At 46.8% G+C, this 19,823-nt stretch overlaps 1 protein-coding gene across 1 annotated transcript in view; it reads left to right on the top strand.

The window, feature by feature from the left end:
• The window catches only part of C2CD3 (C2 domain containing 3 centriole elongation regulator), a 159,882-nt gene that overhangs the window by 136,584 nt on the left and 3,475 nt on the right, over positions 1-19,823 (top strand). Inside the window, 2 exon segments of the mRNA XM_017885241.1 lie at positions 1,832-2,759; positions 7,732-7,843. Of these exon segments, the coding sequence (XP_017740730.1) occupies positions 1,832-2,759; positions 7,732-7,843 (1,040 nt within the window).

Here is a 19,823-nt window from a genome sequence, read left to right on the forward strand (position 1 = left end):
AAAAAAAAAAAAAAAAAAAAAAAAAGGAAGAAGAAGAATTGAAGCTGTGGGGCCTAATATTTATCCTGGAAGAAATGGGAAGTTCCCAGCAAGCAGACGACTGAATGAGAACTGGTTTTCACAAGGAGAATGAATTTAAAAAGAGAAAGATGATTAGATCGGGGAAACTATTCAAAAAAAAAAAAAAAGAAAGGAAAAAAAAAAACATAGCAAAAGCCTGCCCCTGCCTCCATTATGCCTCAGTACGCTTTTTTTACAAAGCCATCAGACAAATGGATATGAGTGAAACTTGAGAGAGAGTTACCAAGTGGGTTTTTTTTTAAGCCAGAGCTATATGCTAGGCTGGGCCCTAGAGATACAACATGATTCAGACATATGGTTCATGCCTTCAGAAGCTTCCTGATAAGACTTGGAGTCCCAAATTCTGAGTAGCTACATACTACTCCCTGCTCTGGACAAGTCACTTAAATTCTCTGAAACTCAAGTTGCTTATTTATAATTACTGATCTCATATGATTAGCTGAAAATTAAACAAGATAGTATGTTTAAAAGCATAACATAAAATCCTGTGCGAGTGAAGGCTTATAAGGAAGCTCACAGTCTGAGGGGTAAACATACGATTACACAGCATCGTGTTCTTAAGTGCTTCCTTATAGAACAAAGCCATATAGCAATCTTATTGAACTCATGAATCTGCAAAGGCTTCCTGGAGGAGATCCAATAGAACATGCCTTGAAGCCTTGAAGGCTGGGCAGGTTTATAAAAAACAAGAAGACTGCTCTGAGACAGAAAGCATGCTCAGGCCAAAGGATTAGGATCAACTAAACATGCTTCCTAGTGCCTATTCCTATTTACAGGTAGTAATGTTCCATTTTCATATATCTACCCATTCCTTTGAGGCCTGAAAATCATCAATGTATAATATTAAACAGCCAGCACCTCCTGTAGAATGAGCCCTCTCTTAGGTGCTGTGAGGGAGATGTGACCCCTATTCCCCAGGAATCAAATTTGCCTTCAGTTCCTAATTTTCTCCTCTCAAATTATCTTGCAAACATGTATCATTTACTAGGTCTGTTTATTAATTTATTCACTATTTCATCCCAAAAATAATTTGAGATGACTAGTAGCTTCTGTTTATTAAGTGGTTGTATATTCACCACACAGTGTATGCCCATTTCTTTCGTGTATTCTCTACTGTAATCTTATGAAGTGGATGGTGTTGATTACACTGTACAGATCAACAGGCTCAGAGAGGATAGTTTGCTTGTGATCACAAAGTTAACAAGTGACAACAGACATTCGAACCCAAGATTGACTGGCTCCAAAGCCTATGCTCTTTCCAACATACCCTGCTGCTTCTATTTTCTCTGTAAATCTTCCTTGCCTTATCATGTGGGTGATAGATATTTCCTTGCTTTTATTTTCCAAGTAAAATCGGTAGTTTTAATAACTGTCATCAAATAGGTAAATAAGTGGATTCTCATTTTGATTTTTAATATAGGTAGTTACTGAAGTAACTGGAAGCGTGAACATGCCCACCAGAACTCCCAGCTCCTAAGGATTCCTGAGCATGAGCAGATAGTCTCTGAAAGTATTTCCACAGATGTATCCACAACTATAGATTAGATTCTGGTCCTCTGATATTAGAATAAAGTACTAAAAATTGTACTGCCTTGAATATAGTCTCACTGAATCTTGGGTGGACTAATTTTCTTTATGGCTTGTTCAAAGTCTGATTGCCAGAGTGCTTCTGAAGCTAGAGGCTAGTGTGGGAAATTTGAGGGGTCTGTGGCCCTACCTTGTAATGAGAGTGATATGTGTTGCTGTTCAGATCTGCAGACTATCACCAGGGATTCCCAAGCGGCTTTGAGTTCTCACCGAGCCAGGAGTAGAAACAACAAGGCCACCACCCTCCCAGATGCTCAGGACACAGAGGCACTGCAAGAACGATGCACAACGCCACATGAGCCGTTGGCAAGAGCTCCAGATAAGGGCACAGATTCCCCACCACCCCCTCCTCTTGAAGAGACTTCAAATAGAGGAAGAATGCTCCATGAGTCCCTGAGGCATACAGTACCCATTACAAGGATGCAGAGCAGTGAGGACACTGAGGCAGGCCCAGCCTACAGTGATGAAGACTATGAAGAAGACATCATTGAGCCCAGGACCTTAAATGAGATCACCACGGTGACAGACAAAACTAGCCCTTGGTCTAGTTTCATATCAGACGCAAGTGACGTCATCAGCCCTCAGCCTGACGAGGTACAGAGGGAAGGCCCTTCTTGTCCTTCTCCAGGGCCTTTCTACAGAGAAGAGCTTACGGTCAAAAGTAGCTTTCTTTCCAGCCCAGAAAGGGCTGTCAACTCCCACCTGCCTAGGGAGGGTTCTCCTAGCCAAAGTCTTGTTGGTTGTGAGGGTGAGGCCTCTAAGGCCAAGGTTAGTGGCGAGTCTGCCTCAGCCAACCCTCAGCCCATCCCATGCCCGACACTCTCAGGAGCCCAACAGAGCAGCACATTTGTTGGATGGAGTTCACCACAGGCAGATCAGAACAAAGAGCCTAAGTCAGAGGCCCCTGCCGAGAATGAAGCTGCCACCAGTGAGCTCAGTGACTCTGCTGATAGCTTCAAGAAGTTGCCGCTAAACCTAGCCTCCCAGAGCAGAAGGGAAAAACATAAGGGACCACCCATCGACTCCTCTGACATCAGGCAGAGGCAAGTGACAACTGGATCAGAGACATCCACAAAGCATAGCCTCCTACTGTATCCTTTGGCATTTCCCACAAGTGGTTTGGATGCTGGTGCTAAGGCTAGCCTAGTGTGAGTGTGAGCAAGTGGCCACCCTCATGGAATGCACTGGGGGGCATGGGAAGACCATTCCTTCAGAAGACCCCACCTGCATGACAGGTGCTACAGTTTTACCATTAACACCAGCCCTCAGAAACATAATGCCTTGAACTGGGTTTAGGCATTGGTAGCACATTAGCCTAGCCTACCCTGATTTATCCAATTCATCTGTTGGGTATTTTACCACCTGAAGGCAAGGCTCGGCATCTAAGGAATGAGACTGTTTATCTCAATTGAAAGAGAAGCAGAGGGGCTAGAGAAAGAGGGAAGTAGATCACTGCCATTGAGCACTTTATGTACATTTTTCATTCAGTCATCACAAGTCTTTTAGGTAGGTATCATCTCTATTTTGCATATATAAGGAAACTGATGCTCAGTTATCGTGACTTGCCTACTTTTTCTTTTTTAAGAGACAGGGTTTGTTCTGTCACCCAAGCTGGAGTGCAGTGGGATTATCATACCTCACTGCAGCCTCAGATTCCTGTGCTCAGGTGATCCTCCCACCTCAGCCTTGCAAGTAGCTAGAACTACTAGGTGTGCACCATCACACCCAGCTAATTTTTTTTAAGAGTTGGGGTCTTGCTGTGTTACCCAGGCTGGTCTCAAACTCCTGGCCTCAAGCAATCCTCCTGCCTCAGCCTCCCAAAATGCTGCAATTAGAGCATTTGAGCCACCATGCCTTACCAGATTAAATTTTTTTAAAAAACCAAGTGATGGAGCTAAACAGGCACTATGGAGATGGAATTTCCCAAGGCCCCAGTAAGGTACTGTTGATGGGAACAGGGGGCACCTGACATTCCCTACTCCCTCCTTTTAAACACAGACTGGCATGTTATGGGGAAAGGAAACCACTTAGGACCATCTACAGCCTTCACACCTGTGGCCTAACCAACTGATTAGATCAGCTCACTTGCTATCCCAAGAAGCAGGGAATGTTGTATGGCTGGCAGGTGAAGCAGGCTGCTTTACTAGACTAGAAATCTTCCTCTACTAGAAGTCAGGGAGCCTGACTTTGACCCTTCTAGACCTACAAAATGATTTTTGTGATTATAGACATATAGTTTAATCTTTATGAGCCCGTTTCTTCACCTATAAAATGGAGGCAGAAATCCCTTACCCACCAAACTATAAGCTCCCCAAGTCAGGGACCTTGTCTTTTTCTGCATCCTCAGGACCTAGCACTACCCAGAGAAGGGATTTGTCAGTGTAAATTGGATTGAACTATCACAGTTTCACAACATTGTTGAGAAAACCAGATGAGTGGAAACATTTGTACACACCACACAGTATGATTCTTGATGCAGATCAGAGAAAAACCTAGGGGTGGGAGAGTGGGCTCAGGAAAGGATTAAAGCATGCAATGGCTGGAGGCTGAGCATTGAAAAAGATCTCCTTGTGTGCAGTTCTCCCTGACTTTGCCTATCCTGGATCCTGGCCCCTGATGTTGCTGCCTTTGCAGTCAGTATTAATTGTGCTCAGAATGTGGCTGATGGAGGAGCTGCCATATGTGTCCAGACCCTAAGCGCTGCTTTAACTTAGGCCTTCCTGACTATTCTTTCAAAAATAAATCGTGCCAGGCCCTATGCTGGGTGCCAAGGACAGATTTGAATGAGACCTTACCTCGAGAAGTTCCCATTGTGAGATAGGAGACGGTCAAATAGATAGATACTGACAGTTTATTGTGCCAAGTACTGTGATGAGACGTGGACAGAACACAAGGGAGCATGAGGAGGGAGCTGCCCTAACTCTACTTGGAGCCATCCCAGTAAGAGAGACAGGAGAGCCAGGCCTTAAAGATGAATAGGCATTGTGCAATAGAGACAAGGAAAAGTTCTAGTCAGGACAAACTGTATGTGCAGAGGCCTCACTGGGTGAAGGAGGCTGCCTGTGGGCAGTAGTTTACTGTGGCTAGAGTCCAGGGATGAGGGGATAGTGCAAGGTGAGGCAGGGCCTGGATCTTAAAGCACTTCTATGCCTGGCCGAGGTACTTGGACTCTATTCTAAAGCAAAGAAACTTCACTGTCCTCATCTGGAAAATGGAGGTGATAGTAGTACTTACTGGGTTGTTGTGAAAATGAAAATAATCATGTAAACTGCCTAGCACAATACCTGGTACATGGATAGTGTCCACTGTTAAGCAAGAGTGTGGTATGGTCAGATGTACATATGAGAAAAGAAGTCACCCAATGCCTTGTAGAGGGCAGGTTAAGAAAGGGAAGACTAGAAGCGAGGAGGCTAGGTAGGACACTTGCAATAATAAAAGAGATGAAGAAAGTCTGACCTGAAGTATAGACTGCTTTATGATGAAAAGGAGGGGAACAGATCTGAGAGGATTAGATAGAGGGGCAGGGGATGAGACAAAGGAAATAGTAATTAGAGGTTTCTGTCACAAGTTACCAGGCAGGTGATACCATTTACTGGATAGGCAACAGCACATAGACGGGTTTGGGAGATGCAGGTTGCCATTTGCAGCATGTGCCTATAGGACATCCAGGAGGAGATGCAGGCCTGTTGTTGAGGGCTGAGCTCAGCCATAAAGGTAGGCATCTCTGAGAATCGATGAGGGCAACAAGAAGAGCCTGGGAAGGGGGAACCAAACACACAGAGGCAGACTCTGAGCATCTTCAGTGTGCAAAGGAGAAGCAGGACAGGGCATGCCCACAAAGGAGGTGAGGAGAGCTGGTCGGGAGGTGGGAGAAGCAGCAGAGAGAGGTGACATGGGAGCCGATGCTGCAGAGTTTCAGGACGTGGTGGTCAGCACTGATGCTGCACGTAGGTCCAGGAGAATGTGGCTGACATATCACTGGTTTTAGTGTTAAGGAGGACCTTGCATTGGTGAGAATGGAAGCCAAACTTCATTAGTCAAAGGAGCTAAATGGTGAGGACAGTGAGAACAGGCAACTTTTTTGCCTAAACTGAGGAGATAAGAATAGCTGACATTTATCGAGTGCTCACTATGCTAGGCACCATTCTAAACACTTGACATTTATAAATTCATTTAACCCTCAAAACAGTAAGTACTAATACATTTAAAAATGGAGAAATTGAGGCACAAAAAATGAACTTTCCTGAAGTTATCCATCTAGTAAGTGACAGAGAGCTGGGTGGTAACTAGAAGACAATGCAAGGTCAGGGGTTTGTTTGGGTTTTTTTCCCTAAATGGGAAACTTGAACATTTTTATGACTGAGGAACAGGAACTTAAAAGTTCACGAGGCCAGACATAGTGGCTCATGCCTGTAATCCCAGCACTTTGGGAGGCCAAGGTGGGAGGATCACTTGAGGTCAGGAGTTCAAGACCAGCCTGGGTAACATGGTGAAATTCCATCTCTACTAAAAATACAGAAATTATTCAGGCGTAGTAGCATGCACCTATAATCCCAGCTACTCTGGAGGCTGAAGTGGAGGAATTACCTGAGCCCAGAAGGTCAAGGCTGCAGTGAGCCATGATCATACCACTGCACTCCAGCCTGAACGATGGAAGTGAGACCCTGTTTCAAAAAAAACGTATAATAAAATAAAAGTTTGTGGGAGAAAGTGGCTGTTGGAGCAGGACCCTAAAGCACACATGAGGCAGTGGGCTGGGAAGGAGACTTCCATGCTTCAGAGCCAGCCCTGCCACCTCACAGCAAAGTTCCTTCTTCCCCACAGCATCAGCTGGCTGGCTGGCAGGCCCCAGCAGTTTCAGCAACAGCAAATAGACCCTACCTCACCTGGGCCTCTGCAGAAGGCCTGGGGTCAAAAGGTCTTTCCCTTTGGGATCTCCATTCCTCCCCACCTCTCTACGGAAAAATCAGGCACTTGAACCAAAGCAAGAAATCAATGCATTTCATTCATTCACAAGGTATTTATTGAGTACTTACTGTCTCCCAGGTACTATGTTAGGTGACAGGAATGTGGTTATGAAAAAGATCATCTCTGCCTTCTTGGAGTGTAGAGTCTAGTGTAGAAGAACGATAATAAAATAGAAAAGGTGGTAAGCAAATTGGAGTGAGAACCACACTTAGCTTATTAAACAGAAACAAAAAATTGGAACATCAAAATAGTTCCCTCTTTACCCTCTTCAGAGTTCAACTAAACTGAATCAGTTATTTGATTCAAAAAATAATGAGAATATGTGGAACACCATATGCTCAACACAGCACTGAGTACCTCAAGAAGATACGGTGGAGAAGTGCAAGATACGATGCAGTACCTGCCTTCTAGGGCTCGCATCCAGATCGGACCAGCTGTACTGGTCCCTGACGTGAGGACATGTCCTGTCATGGACAGCCCCTGATGCAGAGCTCACATTTCTGGATGTGAGCAGAGAACACAGGCAAACAGGCCCTCCTTCAGTGCAGGGCACCTAAATGCAGCCTAAGGCACTGCCTCCTGGAGCCACATGCCCATCCCCACATTGTCTGACTGACTTCTAATAGGTCTTTTTCTAACCAGCAGACCCTTAGGCAAGAATCATTCAATGCCTACTACCTGCCAACCTCCTGAGGGGCTTTCAGGAAGTAGAGGTAACAGAAGGAAACTGTCTCTGCCATTGAGAAATTTAGGGAAGATTGAAGAAAATAATCCTATCAGACTGAAAAATTAAGCATTCTCCTTCCTGTGTTGCAAACTGCTCTAGGATGTGAGGAAGGAGGGATCCTGTGGGCTAAGATTAAGAGAAGGCTTCCTAGAGGAGGCAGGTTTGAACCGATCCATAAAAAACTTGTATGTGTTAGGAGTGGGCAAGCCTTCCAGTCAGAGGGAGCTAGCTGAGCAAAGAATTTATGGACAAGATTAATTGAGGGAAAAACATGAGTGGGGGCAGAGTGAATGGTCAGTGGAGATACTGGCCTCCACTGCAAGGGGGGTGGACTTCTAGGTATTTTTGTCCCTTAACTGCCATCGTAGCCCAGAGCCCATTGTGGTGCCCAACTTCTTTTTGCCTCCCCAGCAGTTGGAGGCTTCCCTGCGGATGCTGTCACTCTCAGCAACTTCGCCACCAGCAGCCACAACAGATCAGGTAAGAGAATGGCCAACTGACCTTTCTCCTATAGAGTCATCATCTCTTCCACAGAACAGTGCACAGAAGGCAGAGCTGCCTCAGGCCATCTTCCTGGAAAGGTTGCAGCAGGGGTCACTCCTCAAGCTTGTACTGAGCATATTCTGCGGGCCCAGCAGTAGGCAGGGAGCTCAGGAAAAGCGAGGAAGAGCAAATGTGTAAGAGCAGGGCATTGTCAGTCAACACTGACATGCGCAAGAAAAAAGCAGTGCGGAAGCATGAAAGCAAGAGGCAGCTAAGAAATGTGTATTGAGTGCTGTGGGAGTCCCCACCAAGCAAGTAGATAGGAGCAGAGACGTAACCTTACAGGAGTGCAACAGTAAGATCTAAATGAGCAGAATATCAGTCATACAACTATTTGCCATTTACAAAACACCTCATAACTATTCATTCAGCTGAGTTAGGTGGTTGGAACTCTGGTACAAATCCCACATCTCCTATTTTTTGCCTTGGCACAGCACCTGACCTTTCTTGCAAGTGGCAAGAAAATAAACAATAATAATAACTACTTTTGAGTACCTCCTCTGTATCAAATGTCATGCTGGGTACTGAGCATATAATAGTAAATAAGACAAATTCCCTGTCTTCATGGAGTACAAATAGTAAGCAAAACCTAAAATATTTATAGACACGAGATGGATACCAGTGTCTCTCTGAGGAGGCTGTGTTAAAGATAGTAGTTATGGTGGTGCTTAGCATGTACCAGACACTGTTCCAAGTACTTTGTATTAACTAATTAAATTCAGCAACCTGATGAGGAATATACTATCATTATTCCTATTTAAAATGAGGAAACTAGGCCAGGCATGGTGGCTCATGCCTGTAATCCCAGCAGTTAGGGAGGATGAAGTGGCGGGATCGCTTGAGCTAGGAAATTCAAGACCAGCCTGGTCAACAAGGCAAAACCCCATCTCTACTAAAAATTACAAAAATTAGATAGGCGTGGTGGCACATGCCTATAATCCCAGCTACTTGGGAGGCTGAGTCACAAATATCACTTGAGCCCAGGAGGTGGAGGTTGCAGTGAGCCATGATGGCACCACTGCACTCCAGCCTGGGTGACACAGTGAGACTGTATAAAAAATAAAATGAGGAAAATGAAGCTCAGAGCTTCACATACTGACCCATAAGCTATGACTATTTCTGTATATATATAAAGAAACTGAGATGCATAAAGGCTGAGTCACTTACCCAGGGTCACCCAACCAGTAAGTGAATCTAAATTTTTTTTTTTTTTTTTGAGACTCTCGCTCTGTCGCCAGGCTGGAATGCAGTGGTGCGATCTCAGCTCACTGCAACCTCTGCCTGCTGGGTTCAAGTGACTCTCCTGCCTCAGCCTCCCGAGTAGCTGGGACTACAGGCACGCGCCACCACACCCAGCTACTTTTTGTATTTTTAGTAGACACAGGGTTTCACCATGTTGGCCAGGATGGTCTCAATCTCTTGACCTCGTGATCCCCCTGCCTTGGCCTCCCAAAGTGCTGGGATTACAGGCGTGAGCCACCACGCCCGGCCTGAATCTAAACTTCTGACTCACAACTCTGTGCTCTTCTCTTACACCACCTGAAAATCATGACATTTGACTTATGGTACATTTTTCTAGCCAGTTAGATTTTATTTAGCAGTTAACATGTATACATTTTATATGCTTTCCCAGAGGCCACATTAGTGAAAAATGGGGTCAGTCCAGAAGTATCTTGATGTATGTCTTTGGCCTATTAAATACTAGATACAAAGTATGGGAGAGAGAGAAATAAGAATTTCCACTTCAATTAAAGAGCAAGTCTACTTTTGAGAAGATAATACTTTTCAGCCTTCTTTCTTTGTTGCCCTTAACAACATTCCATTGTTTGCTGCTCTCAGAGTCACTTCTGTCCTTAGGACCTCATTCTGGGTCCTGGTTCGGATGATCAGTCATCATGCTCTGCGCAGAACTGTCGCAGTTTTACCACTGGAACCCAGAATCCAGTAAACGCGGGGAGGTTAGTCATCCTGGCTAGTGATGGGCCTCTCACTACTTGCTGGGTTATTTCAGCACATTTTCTCAGAATCTTACGCTCCTGGCTGGCTGCCAGCCAGCGCTGGATGACTTAAGAAATAAGATCATGTATGTATTTAGGACACTAGCAAGTAGAGACACCAAAATTTAAGAGAAAAACATTTTTAAGAATTACATTTTTTGGCCGGGCATGGTGGCTCAAGCCTGTAATCCCAGCACTTTGGGAGGCCGAGACGGGCGGATCACGAGGTCAGGAGATCGAGACCATCCTGGCTAACATGGTGAAACCCCATCTCTACTAAAAAAATACAAAAAACTAGCCGGGCGAGGTGGCAGGCGCCTGTAGTCCCAGCTACTCTGGAGGCTGAGGCAGGAGAATGGCGTAAACCTGGGAGGCGGAGCTTGCGGTGAGCTGAGATCTCGCCACTGCACTCCAGCCCGGGCAACAGAGTGAGACTCCATCTGAAAAAAAAAGAATTACATTTTTAAAAAAGATTGAAATTGTTACCTTGGGATAAATCACAACATCAACTGATTTCCTTATACTTATTTTAGATTTAATTTTGAAATATTATTTGAGCAGGAGCACCATCATCTTGTGAACTTTATTAAAAAGGCCTCACTTTGAAGAACTTGAGACAAAAATAGTCTTTTCTGTTTACCACATACTTACTATTGCTGTTGTTCTGCATTTCTTCTTCACATCCTCATTTCTGGCTGGGACCATTTCCCTTCAGCCTGAGAAACTTCCTTTGGAATTTCACGTAGTGTGGACCTACTGGTAACTGATTATCCAGCTTCAATTGTCTGAAAATATCTTTATTTTGCCTTCATTTTTGAAAGATTTTTTTTTCTACTGGATATAGAATTCTAACTTGAATTTTTGTTGTTTTAGCATTTTAGAGATACCTTTCCACTGTCTTCTGTCCTCCATTGTTTCTTATAAGAAATATTGTTCTGATTGTTCTTGCACCGAATGTAACATGGCCTTTATTCATTTCTTGTTTTTTTTTTTTTTTTTTTTTTTTTGAGACGGAGTCTCGCTCTGTCGCCCAGGCTGGAGTGCAGTGGCCGGATCTCAGCTCACTACAAGCTCCGCCTCCCGGGTTCACGCCATTCTCCTGCCCCAGCCTCCCGAGTAACCGGGACTACAGGCACCGCCACCTCGCCCGGCTAGTTTTTTCTATTTTTACTAGAGACGGGGTTTCACCGCGTTAGCCAGGATGGTCTCGATCTCCTGACCTTGTGATCCGCCCGTCTCGGCCTCCCAAAGTGCTGGGATTACAGGCTTGAGCCACCGCGCCCGGCCCATTTCTTGTTTTTAAGATTTTCTCTTTATCTCTAGTTTTCAGCAGTTTGATTACAGTGTTCATAGTTGTGGAGGCAGGGGATGGGATAGAAGCAGGGGAATGGGATAGGGGAGGAGGAACATAAAGATCTATTCAATAGTATTAGTGATGTTTCGGTTCTTAGATTGGGTTGTGGGTTTACAGATGTTCATTTTCTTGTGCTTGGTGATTTGCTGTTGTTACATAGATTCCTTGGTATGTTATACAAAGAAATCCCATAATATGTCATTAAAATTATACAGTGATTGAATGATAACAAGATGGAGACTCCAACTCCTTCCACAAATTAGGCTGTGAATATGGAGCAGAGAAATAGGGCAGTGGCTGGAGTGGCACACGAGACCAAGGGAGGTTGTTTTTGTTTTTCAGTATGGGAAGGCTGCAGCTTTCTATGTGCCAATGCAGCAATCCCATAGAGAAAGGGAGAAGGGAAGATACAGAAGCAGGAGAGAAAAAGGAGAGGGGGAAAAGAAAGGGCATGAAATTTAGAGCACATGTGGAGGTACTGGCCTTTTGAGAGGAAAAAGAAAACTCACCTAGTGTCATGAAGGAAGGCAGAGAAGATGGGTGCTAAAGCAGACAGGATTAGAGACTGGTGGTAGGGTTTCAAGTTGATGGAAGCTCCTGTTTTCTCGGTGCTGCTTCAGGCACAGTCAGCAGCTGTAAGTGAGAGGGAGGGAGACAAGGGCAGGAGCCCTGTCCTGTATCCTCATTTGAGAATTCCATCTCTTCTGCCTCCTCCTAAGGCCAGCCTTGGCCCTCACAACTGAAGAGGAGCACTTTGAGAGGCTACAGTGCTCTTCTCAACCACTGTCCTGGGACTGCTATACTAAAGCTGACCTGCTTCCGGGTCAGGGCTAACAGCCCATCCCTGAAACAGGAGAGGGCTCGTAATTGCTGGATTGATTGCTCTGGATTCCCCCCATGATCAAAGGCAAGACCTGATCTTTCACTCCACATTGAAATGATATACCTGAGCCAAGGAACCTCCCAGTCTCCACTGGAAGCATCTGAGAAACAGATGTCCCCTCCCTCCTCCCACAGTAGAGTGGATACAGGACCCTGTGTGATCTTTGGACTTTTCTGAATCTGCTTCCTCATCTGTCAAATGGGGTTATCAGGCCTCACAGGGTGGTTGTACTGTAGAATACCGAGTGCCACACAGGTAGAGTATTGGGGCCAGCCTGTAATTCCTACCCCATGCTACCTCATCTTCTGGCTGTTGCCTCCGCAAAAAGAAAAGGGGTGAGAACGATGGCTGGTTTAGCAGGACTGTGGCACAGTGATCCATTTGCAGTTCCAAATTCATTATAAATTAATCAAGTTCCACTGCCCTTGCTTTCTCTTCCCTCTTATGATGAAGTAACTCTTTACTGGGGACAGCTTCCTAATTTTGTTAAAAGTTATGTATGATTCTGCTTGCTTAGCTGCTGATGGACAAGCTAGTTTTATCAACTTCCGTACAGGGGAGGAGAGAGGTTGATGATGAGAACGGCAGTAATTTGCTTTACATGTTGTCTTCCTCAGACTATGTCTTTTGCTCTGTAGATTTTCTCTCTTGGGAATATCTCAATCACTGATGACTTCAAATATGACTTCGAATGATGCAAATCCTTATCTTCAGTCTAGTCTTCTCTCCCATGCCGCAGACACGTACAGACTCAACTGCATCCTAGACGTCTTGTCTGATGTGTCACAGACAATTCACTCTGTCCAAAACTTGAGCTTGTCATCTTCCTTTGCATACTTCCTCTGCCACCTGCATCCATATCTCAGGAAATTCAGCCACCATCCATGTAGTTACTCCTGCCAGAAGCACAATTATCTCTCACCCCTGCTCCTTTATCCCCCATGACCCATAGCCAAGACCCACATCACCAAGGTCTGTTAATTCTGCCACCTAAGCATCTTTTGAATCACTTACTTCTCACCCTGCCCTTGTCTAGCCCAATCATCTCCCCACTATTTCTTTTTTTTTTTTTTTCCCAAGACGGGAGTGCAGTGGCATGATCTCGGCTCACTGCAACCTCTGCCTCCCGAGTTCAAGCAATTCTCCTCCCTCAGCCTCCCCAGTAGCTGGGATTACAGGCGCACGCCATCACACCCGGCTAATTTTTGTATTTTTAGTAGAGATGGGGTTTCACCATGTTGGCCAGGCTGGCTCGAACTCCTGACCTTAAGTGATCTGCCCGCTTCGGCCTCCCAAAGTGCTGTGATTACAGGAGTGAGCCACCAGCCTGGCACCCCCTAACTGTTTCTAACCAGTGTCACTTATACTTGCACTTTTCCACCACTGTTCATTCTCCACACTGTAGCCAGTGTAATCTCACACTCTAATCAGACCTTTACCCCACTTTACCACTGGCAGGGGGAACACTGTTTAAGCCTGTCAAAACCCCAGAAAAACTTCCATGTTCCTAAGTCAATTATCAAATCTCAGTGCTTAATTTATTTGACCTCTCAGCAGCATGTGACACAGTTGATCTCTCTCCTTTGAACACTTTCTTCACTTATTTCTTTTTTTTTTTTTTTTTTTTTTGAGACGGAGTCTCACTGTGTTGCCCAGGCTGGAGTGCAGTGGCGCGATCTCGGCTCACTGCAAGCTCCGCCTCCCGGGTTCCCACCATTCTCCCGCCTGAGCCTCCGAGTAGCTGGGACTACAGGCGCCCGCCACCGCGACCGGCTATTTTTTTGTATTTTTAGTAGAGACGGGGTTTCACCGTGTTAGCCAGGAGGGTCTCGATCTCCTGACCTCGTGATCCACCCGCCTCGGCCTCCCAAAGTGCTGGGATTACAGGCTTGAGCCACCGCGCCCGGCCTCTTCACTTATTTCTAAGGCATCACTTCTTCTTGGTTCTCCTCCCTCACTGGCTGCTCCTGCTCTGCCTTCTTTGCTGGGTCTCCCTCATTTCCCCTACTTCTTCTGTATGCTGAAGACTCCCGATGGTTAGCTTGGCCCAGACCTAACTCTACAACTGTAACTCGACAACTGCCTACCCAGCATCACCACTTGAATATCTAATAGATGTCTCAAATTTAACACGTCCAAAACTGAGCTCCAGATTTTATTCCCAAATCCATTTCCCCCTCCGTCTTCTCAATTTTGATTAAAGGGTACAATTGAACTCTGGGGTGGGGGTTGTTTTTTGTTTATTTGTTTGTTTGTTTTTTGAGACAGGGTCTCGCTCTGTTGCCCAGACTGTAGTGCAGTGGCGTGATCTCAACTCACTGCAACCTCAAACTCCTGGGCTCAAGTGATCTCCTGCCTCAGCCTCCTGAGTAGCTGGGACTCTAGTTTAGTTGTTCAGGCCAAAACTCTTGGAATCCTCCCTGATGCCAGTTTTCGATTAAACAGAAAATTCTGGCAGCTGTATCCTTAAAATATACAGAAATGTGCTTCTCACCACCCTGGTCTCAGCCATCATTATTTCTGACCTGGATTATTGCAATAGCCTCCTAACTTGCCTTTCTGCTTCTTCCCTTGCTCCTCACAACCGATTCCCCATACAGCATCCTGTTAACTTTTTAAGATGTTAAATCAGTCATCAACTCAATCATGTGACTTCTCTGCTCAGAATAACTTCCCATAAATGAATAGGAGAAGTAGAGCTGGGCCTGAGGACAGGCAGGCCAGAAAGTAGGAAGATAGTTTTGACCTCAAACTTGAAATTTGCATCTTTTAATAAATGTGCAAAGCCATAGCCCTGAGCTAGGTGCAGAAGACAGGAGCTTCCCTCGGGGAACTCATAGTTCCCTGGGGAGCCGGCCTTATATCTAAGTTCCTCCAACTCCTACCAACTGCCTGTCATGCTGAAAGAGCTAGGACCCTCATGCTGTGGATCCTGCCTTCAGGGAGCTCGCAGTTCTTGGAAAGGCACTGGCCTCCAAACCACTCATTTCCTCAAATGACATTTGCCTGTATTAGCACTGAAGTAAAGCGAAGGGAATGAGTATAGGAAAAGAAAGATAGAGCCATGTGGGGTGGCTTAAGTTGAATTCAACAAAGATGAAGAAAGGCTTTTCAGGCTCTGGATTTGAAAAGAAAAAACCTCAGAATCAATAGAATTTGGACAGCAGAAGGTACAAGCACTGTGTACTAGAGACGTGGTCAGAAATGGGAAGAGATGGGCCTGTACTGAAACAAGATAGGAATTAGAAGCAAAGGACAAGAAGCAGCCTGTCATCTGAGCCTTGGCCTCCCTGCCCTGCCCACATGGCACTTCTTTACCATGAGGTGAGCCCTGTCTTGCTCTCTGTCTTCCTGCGTTAAGCCCGTGCTCTGCCCACATCATGAATGGGCCCCTGGATTAACCACAGGCATCGGGCCAGACACTGTTATTCATGAGGAGTGAGTGTAGGAGGCAGGAAGTATGAAACAAGGCCAGGCATGAGGGTACCCTTAAAACCCCGAGTTTTCCACCCCTCCCACCCCATGTTCTCACTTGTACTCAGCTGGACCACAGCGCTTCAGACATCACTAAGGATCGAGGTGCCAGCAAGCTTGATTTTTTTTGTCCTGTCTCTGCTTTTGACTTTCTGAGGTCCTCAGCAACATGTCTAAACCAAGGGATAGAATTTTTCTATCCTGGCACCTCTAAACCCAGCTACTTGGAAGGCTGAGGCATGAGAATCACTTGAACCTAGGAGGCAGAGGTTGCAGTGAGTCAAGATGTTACCACTGCACTCCAGCCTGGGCAACAGTGAAATTGTGTCTTAAAAAAAAAAAAAAAAAAACTATCCCCTAGTTTCCCTTCCACAAACCAGAAGCAGCTGAAAGATGAATGGTCCTGGTAGAGAACCCCAGTTCTCCACAAAGTCACCAGATCAGATCAGTAGGGGACCTGAGGGAACTTCCTGATGCTGGGTTTCTTCTCAGCCTGTGGTCCAGGCCTGATGGCTGAGCTGCCCCTCTTGGGGCAAGAGGTCCTGACCTATTGCCTCATTTCTTTAAACCACCAAGTCCCTAGCTTTCTGCAGCGCCTAAGAGGAGACCCAAAGGTCAAAGTATCTCTGATAAGGGCCATACAGAGCTTTTAGAAAATAAGCAGCTTGGCCAAGGCTGTAGAGGTCAGAAGAAACAGCCAAAATTGGCTATCCCAGACTGCAAGTTGGCAGGCACTTTTTAGGAAGGGGCTCATAGGTCTGCTGGGCAGGTGCTAGTCTCAGGTCGCCTAAGCCACTCTGAGGCCAGAGTCTAGGGGGAGCCAGGAGCTCTTCTTGTAAGAGTATAATTTTTAACCCTTCCCTCTCAAAACCTGGACTTTTGAGCCCTCTCTCTGGCAGAGCTTGGGTTCAGAAGATTGAGGATCATCTTTTGAACCAGGCCCTGTTTTAAAAAACAAACCAAAAAAAAGGGTTGAGGAGTCTTGCCCTAGTCAGGCCCCTTCGTGGCATAGACTGAGGCCCAGGGTGAGGGAGTGACGTAGGCCCTATAGAATGGGCCTGTCTGGGAAGGCTTCTTGGAATAAGGAGAGGGTAGCATCAGGTGGGGTGTGGCACAGAGGGAGCATATCGGTAGTGAGAACCACATGACCAGATCTCTAATTTAGGCATGGAGGGTGAGCTCAGAGCATGAGACCGGCCATGCGGCAGCCAGGCTGAGCAGGTCAGATTTAGGATTTGCCTCTCAGGGCTGGACCTCTAGTCTAAGTACCTTGTCCTCACTTCCCCTCTGCTCCTACTCGTGGCTGCTGAGTTTGCTGCTCTCTGTAGTGTCAAGGAAGTTGTAGTCCAGGCCAGACTCTGAGGGCCACCTCAGGGGAAGGCAGCCAGCCAAAGGGGTGAAAGTTGAGCAAGGCAGGCAACTATATTGAGCCCTCACTCGGCCTCTGATGCAGCAATCCATTGGCAGGTCCACCTAGCCAGCCAGACCCAGCCGGCTGTTTACTTTCAGTTTTCAGCTCCTGAGTCAATGTTTATGTCACTTAAAGGGGCTACTCTGGAAAAGAACAGAACTTTAGCACTCATCCCAGACCAGAGGCTCACTGTTACCAGAGAAGGGGGGAAGACAGTGGAATGGGGAGAGCTTGCCTGGCCTAGCACTGCTTACCCCAGTACAGGAGGTGCTGTACCCCAGCTCTACTCAGGACTTTTGGGGCCTGACCCTTTGCCTGGGATGGGGTCTGAGAACAGCAAGGCTTCATTTTGCTCTTGGGTCTGCAACTGGTATTGGCTCTAGCTCCATCTTAGCCTCTGTGTTTTGTAAGATATACCTTGTCAGAACCTTGGCCATATCTGAATTTTATTTGAACCCAGCATAGACCTGGATAAGAAGACCAAACAGAAGTTCTTAGATCCACTTGACAGTGAAGCTAAGACCCACAGAGACCCAGAATGAGAAAGTGTCTTGATCTTGAGTGAGTGGGACAGTTAGGTTGGGCCACAGACCAATGTCCTTCCCACTGTACTCCATTGCCTGTCCTCTGAGAAAGTCCCTGGGTTACTTGGAACCAGGGGTAAGTGGGGGCACCTGCACCCACCAAACCCTGGGAGCATGTGGCCTGTTCGAGGGATCCATCTGGGGACTGGAGTGGAGAGAGCCTAGAACATAGTGGCTGGGATCAGATCACCTTCCAGGCCAAAGAAGAGGGCCAGGCCCTCCCGAGAGAGCTTTTGGAGAAGAGGCTGTGTCACAGGGAGCAGGCCAGAGAAGGAGCCAAGAGCTGGGATCAGCCCGTGGTTTATAGAGTGCTTCCTCTTGCATTATCTGCTCATCCTGATCCCATTTTCAGATGCACAAACCAAGGCCCAAAGAGAAAGTGGGTTGCCCAACACCACTTGGCTAAGAAGTGGTAGAGCCAGGACTAAAACCAGCTCCTCATGCAGGGTTAGCCACTCAATTTGAAGAGCCCCAGGAAGCCCCATATTTTCTTTCCAAACCTCTCCTTACACCTTCCACGTGCTCCATATTCTCCCCAGCAAAGTCCGACCTTTAGCATTGAAGGCTCTTTTAAGACACATCTATTAGCCGGGCGCAGTGGCTCACACCTGTAATCCCAGCACTTTGGGAGGCCGTGACGGACGGATCACGAGGTCAGGAGATCGAGACCATCCTGGCTAACACGGTGAAACCCCGTCTCTACTAAAATACAAAAAAAAAAACCCTAGCCGGGCGAGGTGGCGGGCGCCTGTAGTCCCAGCTACTCCGGAGGCTGAGGCAGGAGAATGGCGTAAAACCCGGGAGGCGGAGCTTGCAGTGAGCTGAGATCCGGCCACTGCACTCCAGCCTGGGCGACAGACAGAGCAAGACTCCGTCTCAAAAAAAAAAAAGACACATCTATTATCAGAGAGGCCTATCATGTTCATGGCCTGGGCATCCAGGTACTCAGAAAGGAACAGGTCCCATGTATGGATGAGGGAGGATTTAATGGGGCAGCCTGAAAGCCCCTGGCCTGCTGCTGTGACACCCGGCCCGCAGGAAAGCCAGTTCTGTCTTTCAGCCTAGTACAGTCGTCGAATACCCCGTCCCTGTTCCCTGGGAAGGCCCTTACAGATCAGCTTGCTGAAGTCCAAGAAGAATAAGGAGGTCAAATTCCCCCCACACATTCTGGAACTTCCCTCAGCCAGCATCAACCCCTCCTTCTAGTAATAGGTTTGTCTTGGCTGCTCTCCATACCTGCAGCTCAGTCTATCCCATACCCACCACTTTCCTAGCAAAGAAAATTCCTTCCTCACAAAAGCTGTGCCTGCAGGCGGCATACCCTGTCTCTTCATCGTCTGTTCACATTCCACCTTCAGGTTTAAGTCCCCGCTCCAGGGACTTCACCCCATGGATGACACCCACTGTCTAGACTCCAAGGCACCTGCAGCCCCTCCAGCTGTGACTATCCTGCTTCCATGTGTCTTCCTCCTGCCTCCCCAGGAAGGTTGATGCCTCCCACAAAGCACATGCTCTGCTGATAATTTTCTTGTGCCCTCAGGCCTCCAGCCAGAAGTGTGGTAGTATTTCAGAGGAATGGATAATACATTTGAGGGTATCCCTGCTCTGGCCAATTTCGCCTCTGGCCAACCCCACCAGGGTTGTGTGTTAGGGTAGCAGTCCTGATGAAGGAAGAATCTTCACTACTAGTCAAGATGGTTTCTAAACCCTATTGAGGTCAACAAAAGCAAAGTGCTGCTGACTGTGAGTTCTCTGTCCTTGCACACCCCAGCCCTGCCCTGTACACAGAGCCAAGCCCTGTCCTTGTCCTGGTCTCTGGGCCTGGACCTTGCAGATAAGGCCCACTAGGCTGTTGGGTCAGGGTGTCAGTGCTGGAAGGTTGGTGCCACACACGATTCAGCTCCATGGCAGATATGGCCCAGCCAGTAGGTGTAAGCCTGTGCTCATACTGTTCCCTCTAATGAAGACCTCACCCCACACCCAGCTTCTGTTGAAACCCTGCCCATCTTGGAGCCCACCTCCTTGTGAAGCCTCCCCAAACTTTCTTAGCTGTTACTAATTGCTGTTTTCTCAGTGCTCACAAGCTCTAAGCCTCATGTCTGTGATTATTGGGTAGCTCATTGTCTGTCTCCTCTGTAGCTGAGCAGCCCTGTGACAACAGGAACCACGTCTGCCTGTTGTCCATAAGAGTTGATCAAGTAGAGTAGATCTTAA

Source organism: Rhinopithecus bieti, unplaced genomic scaffold, assembly GCF_001698545.2.
Source record: "Rhinopithecus bieti isolate Rb0 unplaced genomic scaffold, ASM169854v2 scaffold_14549, whole genome shotgun sequence".
Lineage (NCBI taxonomy): Eukaryota > Metazoa > Chordata > Mammalia > Primates > Cercopithecidae > Rhinopithecus > Rhinopithecus bieti.